Raw genomic sequence first — 20441 nt, 5'->3', positions numbered from 1 at the left:
GAGCACCACTTCAACCTCCTTCCTTAATCTAAAAGAGGTAGAATAAAATCTTATCTCTTTATCCACATTTTACTTTGTATTTCAAAATTTTTTTGCCTCTGCAACTAGAAAATAGATGGTAGTTATTACCATTATCAAAGTTGTCTTTTAAATGTATTTAAAAGCTCATGTTACATATTTTAAAGATTATAGGTAGAGATATTATCAGTTATTTTAAGTACTTGTTTCATTAGTAATTTAGGCCCATGTGCATTAGAAATTGTATTAGTTGGGATCAGATTTGGCTGTTAAGTGACAGAAAATCCAAAATCATATTCACTTAAAGTGGAAGTTCATTTCTCTCATGTACAAGTTTGAGTAGGTAGACCAGGACTGGTATGACCCCTTGAAGTCTAGGTCTCTTCTGTCTTGTTCCTTTAATATGCGGCCTTCCATTTCCTAGTTACCTCCATATTTCAGGTTCAGTCATTACACCTCTACATTTCAGCCAGCAGAGAGAAAAAAAGAGGAGGGGAAGGGCATATCTTTGATTAGGGACATTTTCTGGACGTTGTTCATGTGACCTACTGGCTGGAGTGTGCTCACACTTAGCTGTAAGGGAGACTGGGAAATGTAATCTTGATTCTGGGTGTCCTTGTAACCATGTACAGCTAAAACAGAGTTAGGAAGTAAAGGAGAATACGTGTTGGTGGATGTTTCCCCACCTGTCTTTGTGCAGAAGTGATCTTTTGTTTTTTTCTCCTTACATTTGATACAGAATATTGCTATCATCTCAGAAGCTGCCAGCTCAGGTATTTCATTACAAGCAGATAGGAGAGCTAAAAATCAAAGGCGAAGAGTTCATATGACTCTGGAATTACCATGGAGTGCTGATAGAGCAATTCAGCAGTTTGGTAAGTTCCTACACTGAGTTTCACTTCATAGCCAGGAATTACTGGGGAAATATTTTAATGCTAGATATACTAAAACTTGACATATATGTAGGTTTTGGAGATGTTTGTGTATTGCATATACCTTAAAATATAGAAGGCATCATGAATTTATTTCTTGGCTGTTTTAAAAGCTGTAAAAGACCTACAATAGGGCTTTCTGGCATTATATTCAAGAATGGGGCTCCTCAGGAGTATCTTCATTGTAGATCTCCAAGGATGTTATCCATGTCAGAGCAACTGCCACTTTATGTCTTTTTCAACCCCCGGTAGCTTCATTGAGGGCACATTGCTCCTCCCTTCCCTTCCATCTTCGTGTCCCTGTGACCTGGTGATTTAAAAAAACAACAACAACAATTTTGGGAGAATCCAGAGCAGCTGTGCATCAGCAACATTGTGGTCAACCAAACTGGGGTAGCACCAGTAATGTGTTTATCATTTAATAATTTTATGGTAGTTTCTGCTCCCCCGTAAGTGGGAGTATTGTTCTGAATACAGATGTTGTTCAAGTTGGCGTTTTTGATTTTGTGCCTTTTGGGGAGTTAGGGTAATTGTTACGTTCTTTAATTTTTCCTCTGGTTTAAAGATTTCTGGATACCAGCTTACTGTTAAGTGCTGGGAATAGGTCTCAGAATACTAGTATCTAGAGAACACAATCAGCGATTTTTTTTTTTTTTAATGTCATTACAGGACGAACTCATAGATCAAACCAAGTTACTGCTCCGGAATACGTCTTTCTGATTTCTGAATTGGCAGGAGAACAAAGATTTGCATCTATTGTTGCTAAAAGACTTGAGAGTTTAGTAAGTTTTTGAGTTATATAGATGTGTGTAAAAGATGATGTATGTTAACCTGTCTTCTGTGCCTTGATTGGAGATTTTATGTTTGGATAGGGTGCGCTTACACATGGAGACAGAAGAGCAACAGAATCCAGAGATCTGAGTAGGTTCAACTTTGATAATAAGGTACATTTCAGCTTTCACTATCTGAAAAATGATTGCAGTGTACGGTGTCTGTAAGGAACAGAAAGGGAAAGTGGTTGCTGTTTAAAACTTAAAGCTGCCTCCTCGTATGGTTTTGCTATAAAATCATGGCTAGTCCTGTAAGACACATGGCAGTTAGATCTTTGGTGATCAACTGTGCAATATAATCATCTTCTCATTCCTATTGGAAAATAAGATTATAATAAATACTTGTGGCTGAATGTAGTGTGAGTTCCCAGAAGTAAAGAAAATTGTTTATTTATGGAATGCCTGCTGTGTCCAAAGGTGTGAATGAGGCACTAGGCAGTGTAAAATATATATAAAAATAATTGAGTCCTGCTATTTTTGACTCTTTGGTACAATAATAGTTTTTATAGCATTCACTTGGTCATGTGATTGAAGAGTATCCAAATGCTGAAACTTGTTAAATTTATTTGGTTTTTATTGCAGTATGGAAGAAATGCTTTAGAAATTGTCATGAAATCCATTGTAAACCTAGATTCTCCTATGGTATCACCACCTCCAGACTATCCTGGAGAATTCTTTAAAGGTAACTTTTAAAAATAATCATAACAAAGGAAAATGAGTACTGACAAGAAGGTACTAAAACTCATTCGAACATGTGCTGTTGTTTTTAGTTTTCTTTGGACATAAAATGTATAAAATTTAGAAATTGGTAGCTACCAGATACCTAAATTGATATCTTATAATAAGCAGTAGATTTATTAAATTTCATTCAGGTGAAGTGTTTTTACTGTTGACAGAGTTTGTTGCATGTTGTTTAATACTAGATTACTAGAGGAAAAATGGTTTTGTTAGATTAATTTGAAAATGTGCCAAATAGCTTTTAAAATTTAAAGTACCTAGGTAAATAATCTGTGGGGGCTAGTGGAGGTACAGATAAAACAAAACTGGCCGTGTATTACCAGTTGTTAAAACTGGGTGCTGGGTACCTGTGGTCCATAGAATATTCTCTTTACATTTGTGTGTATTTAGAAATTTTTATATTTTAAAAAAAGTGCTAAGTAGTGCTATAGAAATTCTTAGATGTATCTTGCAAATCTGAAGAATAGATTTTACCCCATTAATATTAGTAGTCTGGATGATTTCAGTAGTTCAGCAAACTATGAAAATATTTTGGAGAACAAACAGATGTAAGGTATTGGAAACATTATCCTTCTAGAGTTAACACGTTTTACTAGGAAGCCCTTTCCGGTTGAGCCGGCGTTTAGTGCTGGTAACAGTCCATATTGACCTAGCTGGCAGGGCTGCTTGTAATCACTGATGGCATTTAACAACACAAAAAACCAGTAAAGTCTTGGCCCTGTTCTTTTTCTCCCTTTCCCTTTCGTTCCGTCTTATTTTCTTTTTATTTGGTCATTAGAGGGATTGTCAAAAACAACTCCCCAATTTATTTCTAATTCTAAAAAATTACATGTTATTTATTCATTATAAGTGATGAAAACAATCTAAAAGTGAATAATGAGGAGCCCATACCCTCTCCTTAACTACCTACTACCTACCAATCTCACCTGCTGAGGTTACAAATGTTGACAATCTGAACAAGGGCAGCCTTAACACACCTTTGTCCGTTTGTCTAAACACAGAGCTTTTTTTTAAAAAAATGTTAATATTACTTGCAACGTACTTTTCTCACTTGGTACATCACAGGCATCCCTTACAAATCAATAGCTATAGTACTAACACATATTTTAACAGTTGTGTAATATTCTACATCTAGCTTATGTAACAGTTTCTTCAGTTTCTCCCTTATTGATGTTCAAGTGGTTTTCATTTTTTTGCATCACAAACAGTGCTGGAATTATAGCAGCTATCCTTCTATTCAGGTAATTTCCTCCCATAGGATGGGTTCCCAAAATGAGGATTTTTTGCATTGGAGCTCTTTGGCTACAGAGTTGTCACCTGCAGCATCTACACATTTTGAGCATGTAGCAGTCTAGCTGATTAAATAAATGTGTAAATAGGATATAATTATGCTTCCTATTGATCCTTTTCTCTTTCTTAAACCCTTCTTCCTGTAAGTCTGGGTTGGAGCCTGGACACAAATACTTTTCTAAAGTTTTGTAAACTGTCCTCTTAGTAATGTAATTCAGAACATGTTGACAGTTATACATGTTGCTTATCTTCTGCATCACCTTGTCAATACTGATAGGTAACGTTTGGGAAGGAAGCATGATTATTTCCTTACATAAATTATTTAATCAGTATCCTGCTGTATGTTCAAAGTTGTTTCGATTCTGTGGGTGACAGCTTCGTAGCCAAGGATCTCCACTGCCAAGGGTTGTTGTTGGAAAGATACGACGTTTTAGTGAAATAATAAAATATAATGTGTGGTTTGAGTACTCTAGGATTTTGAAGTGTCTAAAGATCTTTAGGGGCTGTGGGTTCCATTTAATTCAGCTAATAGGAACTATGGAAGATACATAGACTGTGTCTTATATGCTAGAACTTGATCTAGTTTGATTAGTCAGGTAACAGCTCATTGAGTTATTTGGGCTATAAGGTTTTATTTTTTTAATTTATTTTATTTTTGGCTGTATTGGGTCTTCGTTGCTGTGCGCGGGCTTTTTCTAGTTGTGGCGAGTGGGTTTCTCACTGCAGTGGCTTCTCTTGTTGTGGAGCACAGGCTCTAGGCGCGCGGGCTCCAATAGTTGTGGTTCGTGGGCTCTAGAGCGCAGGCTCAGTAGTTGTGACACATGGGCCTAGTTGCTCCACGGCATATGGGATCTTCCCAGACCAGGGCTCGAACCCGTGTCCCCTGCATTGGCAGGCAGATTCTTAACCACTGTGCCACCAGGGAAGCCCTGGGCTATAAGGTTTTTTATAAATTTGTTTTATTATAGATGTTCGACAAGGACTGATAGGAGTTGGCCTGATAAATGTAGAAGATCGTTCAGGAATTCTTACTCTAGATAAAGGTAATGGTATGACTTTTGTATGTATGTTCATAACTGTTGCTGTATCATTATAGCCCGTTTTGTTGTTTATGCTTTCGTCAACTTGAAGGGGAAGCTTCAAGTCTGTAGGTCTCAATCCCCCATTACTGAGTGCTCACAGAGCATTCTGGGTGGTTTTTGCTATGAATAACCATGGTTATTCAAGAAATTGAATCTCTCTTCTCTCTACATAGCAGCAGTTCTCAAACCAGGTTGTGTAGATGATCAGCTGTTGAGCTTTTTAAAAAGTACTGAAGCCAGGGCAGGAGCTCAGACATTGGTAATTTTCCAGAAGCTCCTGGGCATTCTTACTTGTGCAGCCAAAGTTGAGCTTCACTGACTTAACAGCACTTAAAACTTTATGAGTTAAGACTTAATGTTGGAAGACTAACATTCTGTTGTGCTAAATTGTATTCATACTTTCAATAAGCGAAGCTGAAAATGCAAAAGTTCAATTTGGCAAACATCTTTTGAGCATATAGTGTAGTCGTGCTAATTGCTAGAAGTAGAAGTGGTCGAAGTATAGCCCTGTTCTGGGAACAGTACAGGAGTTGTGAGGGAAGGCTTAGAGGAGAAAGTGAGACTCTTACTAGGCTGAGATGAATGAATTTTTAAAATTGCCATTTGAATGCATTAAATCTTTCATACAATCTTGTCGTTGCAGATTATAACAACATAGGAAAATTCTTGAATAGAATTTTGGGCATGGAGGTGCATCAACAGAATGCGTTATTTCAGTATTTTGCAGACACACTTACTGCAGTTGTCCAAAATGCCAAAAAAAATGGAAGATATGATATGGGAATCTTAGGTAAGTTGGGAAATTTTTAAAACATCATATGTATTCTTTTTTTCTTTTCTTTTTAATTAATTAATTTATTTATTTTTGGCTGCATTGGGTTTTCTTTGCTGCACGTGGGGTTTCTCTAGTTGCAGTAAGCGGGAGCTACTCTTCGTTGCCGTGCGTGGGCTTCTTGTTGCCGTGGCTTCTCTTGTTGCAGAGCATGGGCTCTAGGTGCGCGGGCTTCAGTAGTTGTGGCATGCGGGCTCTAGAGCGCAGGCTCAGTAGTTGTGGCGCACGGGCTTAGTTGCTCCGTGGCATGTGGGATCTTCCCCGACCAGGGCTCGAACCCGTGTCCCCTGCATTGGCAGGCGGATTCTTAACCACTGCACCACCAGGGAAGCCTGTCATATGTATTCTTGATGAAATTTTTTTTTATACTTGTATGTTGCTTTTTCTTGTTCAAGATCTTGGTTCTGGAGATGAAAAAGTGAGGAAAAGTGATGTTAAGAAGTTTCTGACTCCAGGATATTCAACCTCTGGCCATGTAGAATTATACACGGTAAGTTTAGAAAACGTGCACGTTCAAGTATAATGTCATTTTCTGGTAAGCATTCTCAGAAGTGAGTTTAATTTAAATTTTATTATTATTTTTTTTGCAGATAAGTGTAGAGAGGGGAATGTCCTGGGAGGAAGCTACCAAGATTTGGGCTGAGTTGACAGGACCAGATGATGGCTTTTATTTGTCATTGCAAGTAAGACTTGTTTCCCTTAAATGTTAGTTGTTAAGATATGTAATGTGTTTTCATTGCCAGCATTGTAATTATCTGTTCGCTTTGTGCTGATTTTCCAATTGTATTTAGCTTTCTGTGTTTTAATAATTTATCACTGTAATTGTGATATATTTTTATTTAATACATTTTGAAGAGTATTATTAAATGCAAGTTTTAAATTATTACTTACTGGGGACTTCCCTGGCAGTCCAGTGGTTAAGATTGCATGCTTCCACTGCAGGGGGCACAGGTTTGATCCCTGGTCAGGGAATTAAGATCCCGCATACTGCGTGGTGCAGGCAAAAAAAAAAAAAAAAAGTTTACGTATTCTTAGTAAATTGAACCCTTTTTTTCCATAATATAGTGAGTGACCTTCTTTAGTCATAATAATGCTTTATGTCTTCAAGATTCAGTTTTCAGTTATTAGTGTAACTACATTCATTGGTTTAGTATTTGCCTGTGGACAGAGCTAAGGAGAGAGGATGTGTGAGTGTGCGTGTGTGTGTGTGCACGTGTGTGTACATGTTTACATTTAGACATATACATATACACACACAAATGAATGCATATTTATCTGTCCTGATCAAAACTATGGAATTTTAATCTCACCTCTTCTCTGATATTTTTGTCTTCTTTCTTCCACACTAATAATCCCTGTTCTTCAGGGCACACAGGATGATAAAATATCATGGATACTATGCCCCAGTATTCCTGAAAATAATTTTTTTTAATAATAACTTTTTTTGCATAAGCTTACTTTCTGCTATTTAAAAAATAGTTATACTGTTTCTGCATGTCAACATATGGCAATTATGTAGTATACTCTTCTTTTAACCCTTAATTAATCTTAGCTCTACAGGTAATTAATTTATATTTAAAGCTCACCACTCACTCACTAGTCCTTAGGTTAATATCTCTCTAGTTACTTTGTCTGAAGCCCATTCTGTAGTAGATTCAGGAAGGGCTTATGGAAACATTACTCCCTGAATTCTTACATGCTGGTAAGTTTGTGCCTTTGTACTTGAAAGACAAATTTTACCAGACATGAAATCTTTAGTTCACGTTTTCTTTTCTTGGATATCTTAAAGATGCTACTACTTACTCTTTTGAGGTAGAGTTGCTGTCAAAAAAAATTTTTTTTAATTAATTTATTTTTATTTTTGGCTGTGTTGGGGCTTCATTGCTGGGCGCGGGCTTTCTTTAGTTGAGGCGAGCAGGGGCTATTCTTTGTTGCGGTGCACAGGCTCCTCATTGCGGTGGCTTCTCTTGTTATGGAGCACGGGCTCTAGGTGCGCAGGCTTCAGTAGTTGTGGCACGTGGGCTCAGTAGTTGTGGCTCGGGGGCTCTAGAGCACAGGCAGTAGCTGTGGCGCACTGGCTTAGTTGCTCTGTGGCATGTGGGATCTTCCCAGACCATGGCTCAAACCCATGTCCCCTGCATTGGCAGGTGGATTCTTTTTTATTTTTTAAAAATTAATTAATTAATTTTTGGCTGCCTTGGGTCTTCGTTGCTGCACGCAGGCTTTCTCTAGTTGTGGCGAGCGGGGGCTACTCTTCGTTGCGGTGTGTGGGCTTCTCCTTGCGGTGGCTTCTCCTGTTGCGGAGCACGGGGTCTAGGCGCGCGGGTTTCAGTAGTTGTGGCTCACGGGCTTCAGAGCGCAGGCTCAGTAGTTGTGGCACTCGGGCTTAGTTGCTCTGTGGCATGTGGAATCTTCCCGGACCAGGGCTCGAACCTGTGTCCCCTGCACTGGCAGGTGGATTCCTAACCATTGGGCCACCGGGGAAGCCTGGCAGGTGGATTCTCATCCAATGCGCCACCAGGGAAGTCCCTGCTGTCAAAATTTGATGGTGCTCTAATTTTTTCCCCTTTTTAATTTAGTTTAGTTTATCCTGGTATTAGTCATTCTTGGTCAGTATTCTCAGCTATGTGATATGCTCTTTCAATATGTAGTTTCAAATCTTTATTTTAGAAAGTTTTTAAATTACTTTTATTTGTAATGTTTTTAGTATTCTATTCCCTGAATTTCTCCTTTATCGGGACTTCTCTTATGCATACGTTATATCATTGCTTGCCTTTAATATTTATTTTCTCTTGAATTCTTTTTATCTCTTCCTTAATTTCTTTTTCTTTAACGACTTTATTGAGATATAATTCACATACCGTACAATTCACTCGCTAAAGTATATAATTTAACGATTTCTGGCATATTACATTGTTAATTTTTTAAAATTATGGTAAAATATATAACAAAGTTTGCCATTTTATCCATTTTAAAGTGTGTGATTTAGTGTCATTAATTATATTCACAATGTTGTGCTAACATCACCATTAAACAATAGCTTTCCCTGGCCTGATAACCTTTGATCTGTTTTCTGTCTATAAATTTGCATATCTTGGTACCTCATATAAGTGGAATCATGCAGTATGTGACAGTTGTCTGGCTTTTTTCACTCAGCATAATGTTTTCAAGGTTCGTCCATGTTGTAGAATGTGTCATAACTTCATTTCTTTTTGTGACTAATATTGCTTTGTATGTGTATAGCACATTTTGCTTTTTATTTGCAAATATTGGGTTGGCCAAAAAGTTCGTTCTGGTTTTTCAGTAAGATGGTACCGAAAACCCGAACGAACTTTTTGGCCAAGCCCTTTATGGCGTGACCAACTGTAAATGAAGACCTGGTTCAAGAACTGCGTAAAGGAGACCAAATATGATGATGCCACAGGCAGGGTGAAACCATAAATAAGCTCTCTAGAGCAGGAATCCCTAAATTTTTTATGTCAGGGGTCAGGTAGTAAGTATGTTAGGTTTTGCAGAGCGTATGTGGTCTCTGCTGACTATTTTTTGTGGATTTTTTTTTTCTTAAATTCTTTAATTGAATTATGTACACATGAATGCATTATTACACTTGTGAAAAAATTTAAATACAGATAACACTAAATTTTTTGACCATGATTCCCAGCCCCGGTTCCCTTCCCACCTTCCCAAAGGTAGCCACCGTTGCCAGTTTTGTGTCTATTCTCCCAGACCATTTTCTGTGCATTAATGCATATGTATTGTAGCCATAGGAAACAATTTACTGTTTTAGGTGGTTGATTTGTTGTTGGTTATTTTTTTTACACCAATTCTATGATACAGTATCGATCATTCTTTAAATTGCCTTTCTCACTAAACAATCAGTCTTGGAGTGCTTTCTGTATTGATACTTATAGGACTACTTCATTCACTGTGGCTGTTGCATAGTATTCTGTGTTATGAATATACCATGGTTTATTTAGCCTGTGTCGTATTAATTGACTTTTAGGTTGTTTCCACTTTTTCTCTCTTGCAAAGGACGTGCTTATAGATGCTTCTTTATGTACCTGTGTGAGTGTATCTCTAGAGTAGATTCAGAGAAATGGCATCACTGGATCTTAAGATCACTTACTTTCTATGTGTGAATGAGAGGAAAAACTCTTTTGAAGATCCTGGAGGAGAAAAAGTTTAGCTCTTAAAAGTCTGAAAAATGATCTTCCCCCCAGCTTTGTTCTTGGCTTCTAGTATTATCTTGAGGTTTCTAGCTAGGGTGGGATGGGTAAAACTGAACAAGTAAAAGGACATATCAGGATTGAGGGGAAAGATAACAAGCAGATTTGGCTGAGTTTAAGTTGCTGCCTTCTCTCTCCTTTTTTTTTTTTTTTTTTTTTTTAAACATCTATATTGGAGTATACAATGCTTTACAATGTTGTGTTAGTTTCTGCTGTATAACAAGGTGAATCAGCTATATGTATATGTATATCCCCATATCCCCTCCCTCTTGCGCCTCCCTCCCACCCTCCCTATCCCACCCCTCTAGGTGGTCACAAAGCACCGAGCTGATCTCCCTGTGCTATGCAGCTGCTTCCCACTAGCTATGTATTTTACATTTGGTAGTGTATATATGTCAGTGCCACTCTCTCACTTCGTCCTAGCTTACTGTACACCATCCCCGTGTCCTCAAGTCCATTCTCTACGTCAGGGTCTTTATTCCTGTCCTGACCCTAGGTTCAACAGCATGGATTTTTTTCCTTCCTAAGAAACTTTCTCCCTTCCTTCCTTAAACTATTCTTAAGCTTAGGAGCCTCAGGCCATTTGGTCCATAAACCTGGTTTACTGGTCTCTGATTCAACAGCAAAGCTCTCAGACTGGATCTGGCTCCTAGTCGTGCATGTGTGTGTGTGTGTGTGTGTTTGAAAATCTTATTGAGATTATTGTAGATTCTCATGAGGTTATAAGAAATAATACAGAGAAATTCCTTTTACAGCAGTTTTCCCAATGGTAACATTTTACAAACCTATAGTATATTACAACCAAGATACTGATACAGTTCACTAGATTTTATTCAGATTTCTCTGAGGCCTTGGATGGGATTTTGATTGGTCCATATAGGATATTGGTTATATTATTTTCATTTGAAATTATTGCCAAATTGAAGCACTGGTAGATTTTGATGAAAATGCTGATCCCCACCAGTTTCCCTTGAGTGAAAGGATGTGGTAACGTTGTCCTTTGTTACTCTCTGCTGCATGGCCGCAGGCAGCTGGTTGTGAAGAGTGAGGACCTTAGAAGAGACATCCTTCCAAGAAGGTGTAGCCTCGTTTGTTGAACCTCCTCAGCAACAAGCAAATATGACTTGCAATGTGTTTAACATGTGTTGACATTAGGGAAGCCATGTCAGAATCACTTTTAATTCCACTGTAGTGTGATGATTTATTTTATAGTTACAATGAATTAACCTGACACTGGCAAGATAGATCACACTGTTACGTGCTTTAAACACTGCCTTAAAGTATAGTTAGCTAGAGAATTTCACATGAGCTGATACAAAATTTTAAATGTATTTTTCACTTAACTTTTGTTTCATAGACTTTGCAGTAATTATATAAACAGTGTTTCAAATCATTTGAACAAGTAAAAGACGAAGGATCTTTAGTATCAATGAAGAGAAAAGTAAAGTATTAAGTCCTTTTATCAGTGTAAGAATTATCTTAATATAAAAAGGTAGGAGCTTAGCAAATGATTTATTTTGTAGAGGAGCTGGGAAAATACCTTTGAAACTTTTCCTTTTCCTTCAGTTTTGCTCTGGAGACTGTTGCTTTGAAATTGTTCACCATTCTTCAAAAGAAATACTGATTTTCCCAATCTTATTTTTCCTTGCGTTAAATGGGGCTTTTTACAAATCTTTTAGGGTTCCTCTCATAAAGTCCAACTTTAAAAAAATTTTTTAAATAAAACAAGTTCCATCGTTTGTCTAATGCATCCTTTTCTTCCACTTCTGCATCGTATTTTGTATTATTTGTTCAGCATTTGGCTTTCTCCTGTTATAGCGGTACTGTTTACAGATGAAATTTGTGATATTTCACGTGATATTTTACCCTCACACAACCATAGGAATAGGTTGTAGCACTGATGGAGTAGATGAATTCAGAGGACTGTGGGTGATCAAAAAGCATTATCCTGAAGGTTATATATTTCATTGTAACTTGAAGGAGAGTAACGTACAGTAGAGGTAAAATTATTTCCTCTGAAGACCCTTCCTGCCCACTGCCTGGACTCTTCCCTCACACACCTCTGAGCCTGTGTAGGCTGCGAGTCCAGCTTCCTGCACTAGAAGAAGCAAATTGTCTCCCCTGGACATCGTGCTCTAAGTCTCACTCAGCACAGTTTTCTAAAGGTTGTCTCGCCTCAGAGATAAGGTCCATTAGCCTTCACTTTGGTGAGACCTTGTTCAAGCCGGTTACACGGCAGGTGTTACCCTTTCACACAGTTTTGTATTTACATACTCATTTGGCTTTGGTGATGTGATGGTACAAAAAACAAGCCTGTCTTAAAGTGTGCAGTATTGAATCTTTATATTTTCTCACCTATTTATTTATTTATTTTTAATAGATAAGAAACAACAAGAAAACTGCCATCTTAGTTAAAGAAGTGAATCCTAAAAAGAAGCTTTTCTTAGTTTATAGACCAAATACTGGGAAACAGCTCAAATTAGAAATTTATGCTGATCTAAAAAAGAAATATAAGAAGGTATTTTTCCATTTGTACATGTTATATATGAATACTTGTTTTATAATAATATATTGCAACTATGTTTATGTTTATATGTAAATTGTCAATTTTTCCTATTTGATTACTGGAATATTGTTTTCAGAAAAAATTTTGTCAACTCTTGTTAAATTAATATCCCAGTCTTAATGTTATCAACCGTTAGGAAACTTAAAGATGATTATTTGAATCAGCTTATGTTATCAGAAAAGGAAGTTTCTATAGTGCTAACTACAAAAATTAGAATTTTTTAAATAAAGGGAAGATGTACAAGACTGAAATTCCTTCCCATCAACTCTTGGTTTTACTGTGAACTGCTGTGTTTATATTTTGCAATAATTTCTGGAAAAACAGTGATATCTGTTTTTCCTAACTTTACTATGTTATTTTGTTGTTAGTATTACCTTAATTACTATTATTCCTAGCCATTTTCACTTGAAAACAATTATAATTAAGTTAACTATTTGAAATATTCATTACATGGGAAAAACCTCATGGCAGAGCTTTATGGATAGCATTCAAATGCAAGCAGTAGCGAAGACCATGTTTTCTATATAAAGATGATTTTAAGTTGGCTTTAGAGACCAAATTAGGCAACCAGTTTGTTTAAAACAATACCTTTTCAATGGAATTTTTGTCTTATTTTCACAGGTAGTCTCAGACGATGCCCTGGTCCACTGGTTAGATCAGTATAATTCATCTGCAGATACTTGTACTCATGCTTATTGGTTAGTTTTCATTTTTATCACCATATATTCCAAAGTATAATCAAGATTTAATTTAAACACCCCTTCATTCTTTAGCTATCTGTCCCTGTAAGTACACAAGCAGATTATCAATTGCTCGGTGTTGTTTCTTTAAGCAGAGGTACTTGTTGGAAGTCTCTGAACCATGCACTGTTTTAGGTCTCCCCACTGATGCTTTGTTACTGCTAACCAAATGTTGTCTGCCGGCATGGACTTAACTATCATTCTTAGGGTTGAGACTTTTTCTTTCTCCTCTCCTTCCTTCCCTTCCTTTATTTTTTCCTTCCTCTTTTTTTTTTTTTCCAAAGTTTTATTGGTGTCCCAAATCAGTTTTATTTTTAAGGCTAGGGAACTTCTAGGAAACCACAGGGGTGCCTCAGATAGTTAACAGCACTAGAAACTTTGTTGTTGAGCCCTGGAGCTGATCCTGCTGTGCTACTAGGCTAGCCAGAGGTGTTCTCAAGTCATTATGTTCATTTCAAGGCATTGAAAATGGAGTATCTGGCCCACTTTTTGAAAAGGGATACAGGATATAGATGAATTTTAGCTGGGTTTTTATTTAGACACATGTAAGTAGATAAATTTGCTTTTGTTTATTTGCTGAGGCCTTTTCCACTTACCTGATTTAGAACTGTATATTGGTAGCTTAATACTATAGAAATAACTGGCAGGATTATTTTATAAACTGACATTAATACAGTAAACTAATGGATATTAAAATGACAGATGCTTAAGTGGATATCAAGACCAATAAATCAGCCCTTTTATAAGGGAGTCAGACCCAAGAAATAACTGTAATTTTAAAATCAGTAGTGATACCTTAAGTTGGACAGGATAATCCAATACGTCAAAAGGATTTCAGTCTACAAAACTATCAGTAAAGGTAAATGACGGTAGGGCGTTTTCCATTTGAAATTAGGGTAGACCTTGTGGGCCTCGTGTGTGTGTGTGTGTGTGTGTGTGTGTGTGTGTGTGTGCACGCACATATACATTTTTTTCCTTATTATCTATCCTAGGCGTGGCAATTGCAAAAAAACAAGTTTGGGATTAGTTTGTGAAATAGGTCTTCGTTGCCGCACGTACTATGTATTATGTGGCTCAGTACTGAGTGTCTGGACAAAAGTCGAGGGTGTTCTCGCATCTGTCAGTGGCACAAACGTGAAAATGCAGATAGTTCGGCTAAGAACAGAGGATGGACAGCGGATTGTAGGTGAGTTTTAATTTTTTTTTGGTTTGAGCGCCTTGAGAAGAAAAATCAGGTCCTGTGTTTTTCTTATTTTGCTTCTAACGTCTTAGAATCTTAGCATCTATCTATTCCAGTGGTGGGGTAGAGTTTGCTTTATATTATGTTCTTAAAAGGATAAATAGTAGTTAAGCTTTTGAATGGATGTAGTTGGTTCTGGCTGAAGTTCTGATGTGGTGGTTATTTTATGCTGCCCTCGGTGCTCTTGCTCCCCTTCCTCACTGTTGACATCTAGGCAGGCTCCCTGATACGAAGACTAAGGATTCTCTGAAGTCTTTATGTTCATTGTGCCACATTGAGACTATGGAAGTCAAAGCCACTGTGCACAGAGGATGGACTGGAGTCCTGCAGGGAGCAGGGGAGACCAGGCTGGCCGCCCCCCTGTTCCCTCAGTGGCAGCCCTCACAGAAACCCACCCAGTTACTGCACTGTCCCTGTCGCGTTGTCTTTGTTTCTTTTGCAACAACCTTTCTCTGTATCCTGGGTTGCACATTGGTAGCCTGTGGGCTAGTCAGTCCATGGACATTTTTTTGATCCTCAAGTATTTTTGGTTGCGAGATTTCAATTGATTTAGTTGCCAACTTTTAAAAATCAAAAGACTGTGGGCTTCCCTGGTGGTGCAGTGGTTAAGAATCCGCCTGCCAATGCAGGGGACACGGGTTCGAGCCCTGGTCCGGGAAAATCCCACATGCCGTGCAGCAACTAAGCCCGTGCGCCACAGCTACTGAGCCTGTGCTCTAGAGCCCGCAAGCCACAACTGCTGAGCCCGCGTGCCGCAACTACTGAAGCCCGGGTGCCTAGAGCCCGTGCTCCGCAACAAGAGAAGCCACCGCAATGAGAAGCCCGCACACCACAATGAAGAGTAGCCCCTGCTCGCCGCAACTAGAGAAACCCTGTGTGCAACAACAAAGACCCAATGCAGCCAAAAATAAATAAATAAAATAAATAAATTTATTTAAAAAAAAATCAGAAGACTGGATTTCTATCTTCTTCAAAAGAACAACAACAGCAGCAACAACAGAGAAGCTTGGAACATTGAGCCCCTGTTCCCACATGGGAGGAGTTAAAGTTCCCTTACCCAGGATATATATACTCTCCAGTTTGCTGACTTCCACGCTGTGCCACTTAGAAGTTACTGCTTCAGTACGCATTTGAATTTGCAGCCACTATTCTGTAGTCTCTTTGGTACCTTAGTGCATGCCAAAGAAGGTGGTGCTTGCATACATTTGTGGAGCTTCAAAGATAGTAGATAGGAAGGTACTGTACCTGGCCTTCTGTTGCTCCAGCAAGAAGATGGTGTTGCACTAGACACATGCATGTGCTCGGGTATTTGTGGGTGACGCTGCTGAGGAATCGGGCTACTTCTGAAGGGGCCAGTTCGGTTATTAGGTGTTCATTTAGTTTCTTTGTGGAGTCTTGTTCATTAAACTTAATACTATACTTCATTTGGAATTTGCTATGAAGCTGTAAAACAGTGTGGTTTCTCCTGGAAGCAACCTTTATAAATTCTTGTTTTCTAATTGCAGGTTTGATCATTCCTGCAAATTGTGTGTCTCCTCTTATAAATCTCCTGTCAACTTCAGACCAGTCTCAACAGCTTGCAGTCCAGCAGAAACAGCTCTGGCAGCAGCGTCACCCCCAGAGCATCGCCAACTTGAGCAACACATAAGAACAGACAGGTTTCAACATGGATGTATATGAAATGCTGTTGAAGCATATCATTTGCATAAAAATCAGGGACAGTTTCCAAAGAATTATAATTTTTTTTCAGTTGTGCTCTCTCTCTAGTTAATTTTTTTGGGAATAAGGACAAACCTGGAATAGACAGCAAAACTGAAAATCAGCAGTGCCGATGGTGGTACATATGTCTTTCCTCGTGCTTTTCCCATGGTACTTACCGTATGCTTTTACTTTGGGTGAGCAGAGGGGTGTGTGCGCGTGTGTGTCAGTCTGTTTGTTTGTGAGTTTGTTAAAAGCTACGAACCATAATTGGTTTAAAAATGCTTGGAACTTCCCAAACTGGCTTTACTTTTATGTCATACAGTGCTCAGGGTTCACGCAGTACATCCATGCCGTTGCTGTGGGACGTATCCCCGGATGCATGTGTTTTGAGTCTATAAATAGAGAAAATATATATTGGTTTCTTTTTCCAACTTATTAAAACAATAGGTTTATTAAAGCATGAAACAAAAGGTTACATATCATGCATTCAGGTTCTTTTTCTAGTTTTTGTTCTGACAGTGCATGTCTTTGACAGCATGCGTAAACAAGATTAACACAGAAGTCAAGTAGCGGAAAGAAACATTTGTAGATGTACAGCATTGGTTATTGCATTTTTATAGTGTTTATACCTGGGTATTGCTTCAAACCCTGCGAAATCACCTTCTCCCATTCCCCCTGCCCCAGGTTTCTTGTCAAGGTAATGAGTACATACATTTTTTGGTGATAAAACTCTTAAAAGTTAATTTTAATGTATTAATAGTATTCCTAATGTGTGCTGCAAAAATGGCTACAAGCCTGCTTTTCTTAAAATTACATTTTTCTTAACTTAAAGATAGTTTTAGAAAGAAGTACAAATTGGCTTCCGTCTTGCAAACAATCTTTTTTTTTTTTTTTTACTTCGTTATCTTAATTTGCTTTGTCACTCTTAAAAATGGAAACCGTACTTGAGTTGTAAACTAGACAATGAGGAAACACTTGAGGCTTCTGCTGTATGTTTATTTCTTGTTGTTATTGTTGTTACCCAGTAACTTGAATATTGTTTAATGTGTTGTAAGACATTGTAGAGTTTATCTCAAGCTGTTAAAAATGGTAATGTACAAATGTGAATAGACACTTATCTATAATATGGGTAAGTTTTGTTTCGCCTATAATAGATGTTTATAAAAACAAGTGAGGGGACAATTGGTCTTTTTGTTACCTTTTTTTTTTCCTTTCCTTTTTTTTTTTGCTTGCACAGGTTGCACTATTGAAAAACTGAGATTGTATAAACCTGGTCAAAAGCTGCAAGATACCACAATCTTGTAGATGTCAAATAAAAAGTTATTATACTAAGCAGAAGTGGACTCTTGTTTAGGCCCTCACCACCTTCAAAAGTAGTCTGTGATGGGGATGCTGCAGGACTTGCGTGTTGCTCAACATTCCAGGTAGCCTTATATTTTGGCTTAAAACCTACCCCTCAAAATTGAAACGGTGTTGAGGAAGGGGTAAAATGATAGTACTTTTGAAAGTTTCTCAAGTTGAACTGTTCTCCTTTGTAACTTTCTAAACTTCTTGTAGAATTAGGTGAGATGTATGTTAAGTGATAGGAAAGCTAGGGCTATCATCCTCCTGTGTTTCTTCAAGCCTGAGTTTGGTTATGTCACGTTTACCATAAGTTTTCTTTCTTTGGATTTATTTATTCTAGACGCCTAAAAGAACAAATTGAGAATAATTTCTGTTCTTTGGCATATTTTGCCCAGTGGATGCAACTTTTATCCTCAGTCTAGTCCTTATATCTCAGGCAGTGATCCATATGAATATCAACCAATGTCCCTTGTTAGGGCCACTAGACCCAGCTGGCAGTCAAGAGCAGAATTGTCCACCTGCACCAAAACTTCCCAGTTCTTCTGTTTTTAAATCAGGAGCCCAGTCAGCTTCCATCAACATCCCAAGGTGAAATAGAGCTGTGGAGGGGGAAGCCTAACAAGCCTGTTCCCTCCAGTGAGACAAAATGGCAGGGTTGGGGAAAAGAGACTCCCTCTTGGAGGCTTGGCCCAACTTCCCTTTTTTGTGTGTGGGAGTATCTTTTTTAGCAGGTTATGGTTTTTTCCAAGCAGCTTCAGTGTGAGGATTCTTTAGCATGCAGTTAGTTGACCCTCACAATTTATGATGTAATGTTTGCTCTTGGAATAGCTATCTTGCTGCAAAGGGGGATATATGTATGTTCTGTTCTTTGTAGAACAGCTTTGTTTTGCTTTTTAAAAAAAAGTCCAGAAATAAGGCCTCTGAAAACTCTCAAAGTAGACCTCAGAAAGGCAGCCGTGTAAATGGATGGGGCGCTGAGGTGCCACGTGCACGTGCTTATCGTGGAGTGGTGCGCATCTGAGCACGGGGAGTCTGCTGCCCAGCCTCCTCTCTGGAGGTGAACGTATGACCTTTAACACTGTGCCCTTAGCCAAGTCAGCAAGTTTTAGGTTGGTCAACGTGGGAAAACCCAGCATTCAAGGTCCTCCTCTGTCAAACAATCAAGTTTCAACAACAGCTAACTTCTGTACAACAGATCCTTGTATTTCAGGATCTGAATGCCACGTCTGAACCCAGGGACCTTGTTGAACCCGATGTGAGTCCATTTGGCCTCTGTAATGCCTTTTCTCCCTTTTTAGCAATATGGCTCTGAGCACAAAGATTTGATTACAAGTCACGTTAGTGTTTTCAGAGTTTACAGTGCCGATTGTACTGAAAACCACTTTCCCAGTCCAGAGCTGCTCAGATGGTATTGGCGGGGGGGTTAGTGTTCCCCTAATTTAGCACCCTCCCTACCACAAGGTCTCTAGCTGCAGTTTAGTGGGATAATCCAGATATTTATCAACGATATGAATTCCTAAAAGTATTAATAAGGTATTCTTAAACACAACTTGATGAAAAAGTAAATATCTTAAGCAATTTTCCCTTTTTGCTGCTAAATTGCCGATACACTCTTCAGTATCTTTTCTTTACATCTGTATATAAGTTAGCAAGAACCTGCATCCAAAGCAATGTAGTGTTGTGTGTATGTATATATATATATTTATTCCAATCCAACTAGCACTTCAGAAACCTTTTTGAGTTGCAACAGTAAACCTTTTACTTGTATTCTGCTTCATCTGTAATGGTAAAAGTTCTAGATTACCAAGCTCCAGGGGTATATAATATTTTAGAGGCATAATTTTCTGGCTGTAGCCACTGGGGCATTCATTTGCTAATCTCCATGTGATGCTATTAGAGCAACTTCTAACAGGCACGACGAGGAAGGGTACCAGACACTTACCGTTGTATAATGGGAGCCTTTCCCCAGTCCCCTCCACTTTCCAGTTTAGCAGGAGGGGAAAAAAAGCAATAGATTAGAAATGATTGATGCATTTCAGTTTATGAAAGTAGGAGCAGAGGAAAAGTGTTTTTCACTTGGGTCCTTTTCTTGATTAGATATTAAGAGGAAGGTCCCTACCTAAATACTCTCATTTTAAAAATGTACCTGAAAAAAATAAAATAAAAATGTACCTGAATGATATTTGATAGTTTCTAAGAATGGTGCTACATAAGAGTCGCTGTTAGACCGGTATGCAGTTAACAGATGTTTGGTTAGTGCAGGCATCCCAGGGACAGTAGGCATTTGTTCACTATCATTCCTCTATGTCTGGAGTCTCCTTGGCTAACACCACACCTCGCACGTGCGCTGTGCACGCTTTGCTGCTGGAATATGCAGCAGGCGGTCCATGTCATGGCTACAGCTGCGAGCAAAAGCCATTTGTAAAAAGTCCTCATTGGATGCCAGTTGTCTAGTACAAAGGCAGTGTCTTTTAAGGGCATGTAAGTGAAGAAAACACATCTAGATACCTGCAACTCGAGCTAGCTAGTAATTTTTTTCTGCGTACTTGAGGTGAAATCCAAAATCCACCTTCTGATTTTATGCTGTACTTATATATATATATATATATATGTACATAATGTGTATATATAGAAATGTTGAGTTCTTTTTGAATTCTGAATGTAAATATTTCTTGTAAATTGGGACGCCACCAGCTTGTTTTTCTCTTTTCCCTCCTCCCTTCAATCCTATTTATTCTTTTCTTGACTTCCCATAGGGGGCTTCTTACAATTTGTTTTTTTTTTTTGGACGTAGAAACGTATGAAAAACTTCTTAGTTGAATTTGTTCATATATTTTAGAATTCAGTTTTGCATCTTTACTATAGAATTCCTGTGTCTGTTTTGTGTTAATATTTTCCAACG

The 20441-nt window shown here is 38.2% G+C and overlaps 1 protein-coding gene across 4 annotated transcripts in view; it reads left to right on the top strand.

Annotated features, from left to right (window-relative positions):
• Positions 1 to 17856, top strand: part of SBNO1 (strawberry notch homolog 1) — a 52940-nt gene extending 35084 nt beyond the window's left edge. For all 4 annotated transcript variants that reach the window (XM_061169515.1, XM_061169513.1, XM_061169514.1 and 1 more), the window contains 12 exons: positions 758 to 893; positions 1620 to 1732; positions 1823 to 1894; positions 2363 to 2462; positions 4777 to 4851; positions 5534 to 5680; positions 6118 to 6212; positions 6313 to 6405; positions 12329 to 12466; positions 13136 to 13212; positions 14247 to 14440; positions 16000 to 17856. In XM_061169515.1, coding sequence (XP_061025498.1) covers positions 758 to 893; positions 1620 to 1732; positions 1823 to 1894; positions 2363 to 2462; positions 4777 to 4851; positions 5534 to 5680; positions 6118 to 6212; positions 6313 to 6405; positions 12329 to 12466; positions 13136 to 13212; positions 14247 to 14440; positions 16000 to 16142 — 1383 coding nt within the window. In that variant the 3' untranslated portion in view covers positions 16143 to 17856. The remainder of the gene's footprint in view (positions 1 to 757; positions 894 to 1619; positions 1733 to 1822; positions 1895 to 2362; positions 2463 to 4776; positions 4852 to 5533; positions 5681 to 6117; positions 6213 to 6312; positions 6406 to 12328; positions 12467 to 13135; positions 13213 to 14246; positions 14441 to 15999) is intronic.
• The last annotated feature ends 2585 nt before the right edge of the window (positions 17857 to 20441 follow it).

The sequence above is a fragment of the Eubalaena glacialis genome, chromosome 15 (assembly GCF_028564815.1).
Source record: "Eubalaena glacialis isolate mEubGla1 chromosome 15, mEubGla1.1.hap2.+ XY, whole genome shotgun sequence".
NCBI lineage: Eukaryota > Metazoa > Chordata > Mammalia > Artiodactyla > Balaenidae > Eubalaena > Eubalaena glacialis.
This window is presented reverse-complemented; position numbering and strand designations above follow the sequence as displayed.